Below are 5,000 nucleotides of genomic sequence, written 5' to 3'. Positions count from 1 at the left end.
AATTGGGTGGTTAGGTTCCCCGACAAAACATATAGACAGGTAAAAAAAAAAATCAACAACCTTCCTCATCATATCCGTGCATCTGATTCTATTTCTGCTTTTCGCTCATCACTAAAAAAAAAAACAAAAAAACCTCATCTTTTAAAAACCTATCTATAAGCACTCTCAGCTTCCTTGTTCTCCAACACCACCCATGTCAGCTCACTTTGGATGTAATGTAGAGTGGGAGGGGGAGAGTGTGTGGGGTGGGGGTCAGGGGGTGGGTGGGTGGGGGATGGCGGAGGGGGGAGGGGTTCTTGAGAAAGAGTGGTCATGAATGTTTTATGTAACTTGTAATATTCTTCTTTCATGTAAAGCGCCCTGAGCTCTTAGAGAGAAAGGGCGCTATATAAATGTACATTATTATTATTATTATTATTATTATTATTATTATTATTATTATTATTATAAAGAAACAAAGAAAGAAAGGAAATAATGAATGAATGAATGAATAAATGAATGAATGAGCAGATAGATAGATAAACAAACAAATAAATAAATAAATAAATATATAAATATATGTGTTCGCCTCAAAGCAGCGTGCGACGAGTTCCCACTCTTTATTTCTTTGACAAAGATGGGGTTTTTTGGTTGGTTGGTTTGTTTGTTTTTTTGTTTGTTTTTGTTGTTGTTGTTGTTTGAGAATACAGTACACAATCACAATACACAAACTTTATTGTCTATACTTTGGTACAGAGATTTTCTTTTTGGCAGCAGTTCATGTCCAACATAAGAAGAAAACAACAAACAAATAAAATGAATAGAAAATAAAAAGATAAATTAAATGGCACCAAATGGAAATATTCAGATTACTGAAATTTACGTGCCTCTCCATTTCAGTCAGCCAAACCGCATTGCACATCTAACCACACACACACACACACACACACACACACACACACACACACACACACACACACACACACACACACACACACACACACACACACACACACACACACACACACACACACACACACACACACACACACACACACACACCACGCGCACACACACGCACACATACACTCTCTCCCATCCCCTCTCTCTCTGTCTCTCTCTTCACAAGATATGCAACTACAAAGATCATCGTTCAAAATTATATTAAAAAAAACAAAAAAACAAAGGGCGGGGGACGGGGTGTAGTGGGGGGGTGGAGGGAAGGAGGGAACAGGAAGAATAAGGGGGAGGCGGGGGGAGGGGGGGGGGGCGTGGGAGGTTGTGCGTGTGTGTGTGTGAGGGGGGGGGGGGAGGTTGCGGTGGGATGGTGGGGCAAGCCGCCTTTCAAAATGAATACAGCTCTGATCTGAATTTTTTGTTTGGTGAAACGGAAAGCCAGCTTTCCGCTGTGTGATCACAAACACACACAACAGCGTCGCCATGCTCGAGTGACCATTGTTGTTGCCCAACACAATGTCCTCGTCGTAAATCTCTCTGTTGTTGTCGGCTCTTGTGGATATGGACTGAAAAACTGAAAAATCAATTCGTTGGCAGGATCGTTTGTTAGTTGTTGTTTTTTTTGTTTGTTTGTTTGTTTGTTTCTTTCTTTCTTTCTTTTGTTTTGTTTTGTTGTTGTTGTTGTTTTTATTATTATCCAGAATCCTTCTCCCAACAATCTGACAAAAACTCAAGCGGTGTGTGTGTGTGTGTGTGTGTGTGTGTGTGTGTGTGTGTGTGTGTGTGTGTGTGTCTTTCTCTGTGTGTGTGTGTGTGTGTGTGTGTGTGTGTGTGTGTGTGTGTCTGTGTGTGCGCGCGCGCGCGCGTGTGTGTGTGTGTGTGTGTGTGTGTGTGTGTGTGTGTGTGTGTGTGTGTGTCTGTGTCTGTGTCTGTGTGTCTGTGTGTGTCTGTGTCTGTGTGTTTCTGTGTGTCTCTTCGTATATGATTGCTTGTGTGTGTGTGTGTGTGTGTGTGTGTGTGTGTGTGTGTGTGTGTGTGTGTGCGTGCGTGCGTGTGTGTGTGTGTGTGTGTGTGTGTGTGTGTGTGTGTCTGTCTGTCTGTCTGTTTGTCTGTCTGTGTGGCTGTATGTCTGTCTGTTTGTGTGTCTGAGTGTTTCTGTGTGTCTCTTTGTATATGACTCTGTGTGTGTGTGTGTCTGTGTGTGTGTGTGTGTGTGTGTGTGTGTGTGTGTGTGTGCGTGCGTATGTGTGTAGGGAAGGGAGTGAGACGGTATCTGACCGCACGTAACTTAATGCCTTATGACAAGTTAGAATGCATTATTAATATCGAGTGATAGATGTGAAACTCTAAAAAGATCCGTCCTTGCTCCACTCAAATAATTCCCTGACACACTAGAACAACGACGTGTGGCATGTGGAAATCTCATGACAAAAAGGAAAGTTAAAGGAGAGACAGACAGACAGACAGACAGACAGAGAGAAGAGAAAGAGAGGGAGACAAACAGACATATAGACCAACATAGAGAGAGAGACAGAGAGATCTATACAGACAGAGAGAGACAGACAGAGACACAGATAGAGAGACAGAAACGGAGAGAAGCAGAGAATGAGAGAGGGGACCTCAGAACAACCAGATACACACGCATACAGAGAAAGAGAGGAGGACACACACACACACACACACACACACACACACACACACACACACACACACACACATACACACTCTAACCTCACAGACGGGAATGACAGATACAGAGATAGGGAGAGACAGACACACAGACACACAGACAACAGACAGACATGCGGAGAAACACACCACAACACACACACACACACACACACACACACACACACACACACACACACACACACACACACACACACACACACCACTTCACGCACACACACACACACACACACAACACAACCCAATACTACACACACACACACAACACAATCCAACACTACACACACACACACACACACACACACACACACACACACACAACACAACCCAACACTACACACACACACACACACACACACACACACACACACACACACACACAAACCCATCCCTCCCGCCACACACATCAACCCAGCTCCCCCCCCCCCCTCCCCCCCGACCCCGCCACACACCAATTCTTCCACCAACACCAATTCCCCTCCGTCCCCCCCTAGCCCCCCCCCCCCCCCCCCCCCCCCACACACACACACACACACCCAACAACAACGTCATGCCCTAGACTGACCTCCGCAGTTGAATATCTTCCGGACGACAGTGGTGGTCAGCACATTCCGGCGCAAGGAGTCGGCGATCTGGCCCCCTATGGGCACGATGATGGCCATCACCAGATGGGGCAGGGCCGACAGGATCCCGCTCTGCACAAAGAATGCAAAGCAATGCAAATGTTCACAGCCACTTTCATAGATCTGCGCAATAATGCAATGATTTTTTTTTTTTTTTTTTCAGAGCCACTTTCATCGATCTGCATAAGAATGCAATGCAACCTTTCAGAGCCACTTTCATCGCTCTGTATAAGAATGCAATGAATTTTTCAGTCACTTTCATAGCTTCTGCGCAATAATGCAATGAATTTTTCAGAGCCACTTTCATCGAACTGCATAAGAATGCAATGCAAAACTTTCAGAGCCACTTTTATCGCTCTGCGCAATAATGCAATGAATTTTTCAGAGCCACTTTCATCGCTCTGCGCAATAATGCAATGAATTTTTCAGAGTCACTTTCATCGCTCTGCGCAATGATGCAATGATATTTTCCAGAGCCACTTTCATCGCTCTGCGCAATAATGCAATGAATTTTTCAGAGCCACTTTCATCGCTCTGCGCAATAATGCAATGAATTTTCCAGAGCCACTTTCATCGATCTGCATAAGAATGCAATGCAAACTTTCAGAGCCACTTTCATCGCTCTGCGCAATAATGCAATGAATTTTTCAGAGCCACTTTCATCGCTCTGCGCAATAATGCAATGAATTTCACAGCCACTTTCATCGCTTTGCGCTAGAATGCAGTGAATGTTTCAGTCACTTTCATAGCTCTGCGCGATAATGCAATGCATTTTTCACAACCACTTTCATCGCTCTGCGCAATAATGCAATGAATTTTTCACAACCACTTTCATCGCTCTGCGCAATAATGCAATGAATTTCACACTCACTTCCATCGCTCTGAGCAATAATGCAATGAATTTCAGAGCCACTTAAATCGTGGGTGACTGATTAATGATTAACATCGATCGAGACTATCGCTTATATCACAGCCATTTATCTTTTTTCTCTTATTCCTTTGTCGTCGTCGTCATCATCGTTATCATTATGGTCGTCATGGTCGTCATTGGCATCATCATCATCATCATTATCATTATACAAAACATCATTCCCAAAAGTAAGTGTGTGTGTGTGTGTGTGTGTGTGTGTGTGTGTGTGTGTGTGTGTGTGTGTGTGTGTGTGTGTGTGTGTGTGTGTGTGTGTGTGTGTCTGTGTGTGTGTTGATAGTGAAGAGTGATAAAAAAAAAGAAAAAAACAAGAAAAGAAACGAAATGTGTTGTATTCTTTCAAAATCACTTGTCCCCCTCAGCAGTAGATAAAATATATCCTTTTTATTTGTTTGTCTTTTTTTTTTTTTCTTTTGTTTTGTTTTCCTTGAGGTTAGGGATGGAGGAAGGGTCGGTAATTCTGCGCCGAGCTATTTCATTTTCTCCTCCCCCCACACCCCAACTTTTTTTTCTTTCTTTTTTTTCGATGGTGGGTGGGGTGGGGGTGGGGGTGGGGGTTGCGCAGCGGGAGGGAGGATAACAGAAAAATGGGAAAGACACTGAGACAGAGACAGACACGAGAGAGACAGAGACAGACAGAGTCAAACCAACCAACAGATAAAGAGGAAGCACAGAGAAAGCAACCGCGAACTTTTTTTTTTTTTTTTTTTCCCCAGGCAGACACCCCACACCACTAATTCACCTCCCCCACCCTCCCACCCATCTCTTTTTCTTTGGAGAGAGAGAGAGAGAGAGAGAGAGAGAGAGAGAGAGAGAGAGAGAGA

At 44.0% G+C, this 5,000-nt stretch overlaps 1 protein-coding gene across 1 annotated transcript in view; it reads right to left on the bottom strand.

The window, feature by feature from the left end:
• Positions 1 to 5,000, bottom strand: part of LOC143286325 (vesicular glutamate transporter 1-like) — a 481,896-nt gene that overhangs the window by 45,449 nt on the left and 431,447 nt on the right. Inside the window, exon 10 of the mRNA XM_076593866.1 lies at positions 3,191 to 3,320. Coding sequence (XP_076449981.1) covers positions 3,191 to 3,320 — 130 coding nt within the window. The remainder of the gene's footprint in view (positions 1 to 3,190; positions 3,321 to 5,000) is intronic.

Source organism: Babylonia areolata, chromosome 10 (genome assembly GCF_041734735.1).
Source record: "Babylonia areolata isolate BAREFJ2019XMU chromosome 10, ASM4173473v1, whole genome shotgun sequence".
NCBI lineage: Eukaryota > Metazoa > Mollusca > Gastropoda > Neogastropoda > Buccinidae > Babylonia > Babylonia areolata.
Note: the sequence above shows the minus strand (reverse complement) of the source record. Positions and strands in the feature narration are given on the sequence as shown.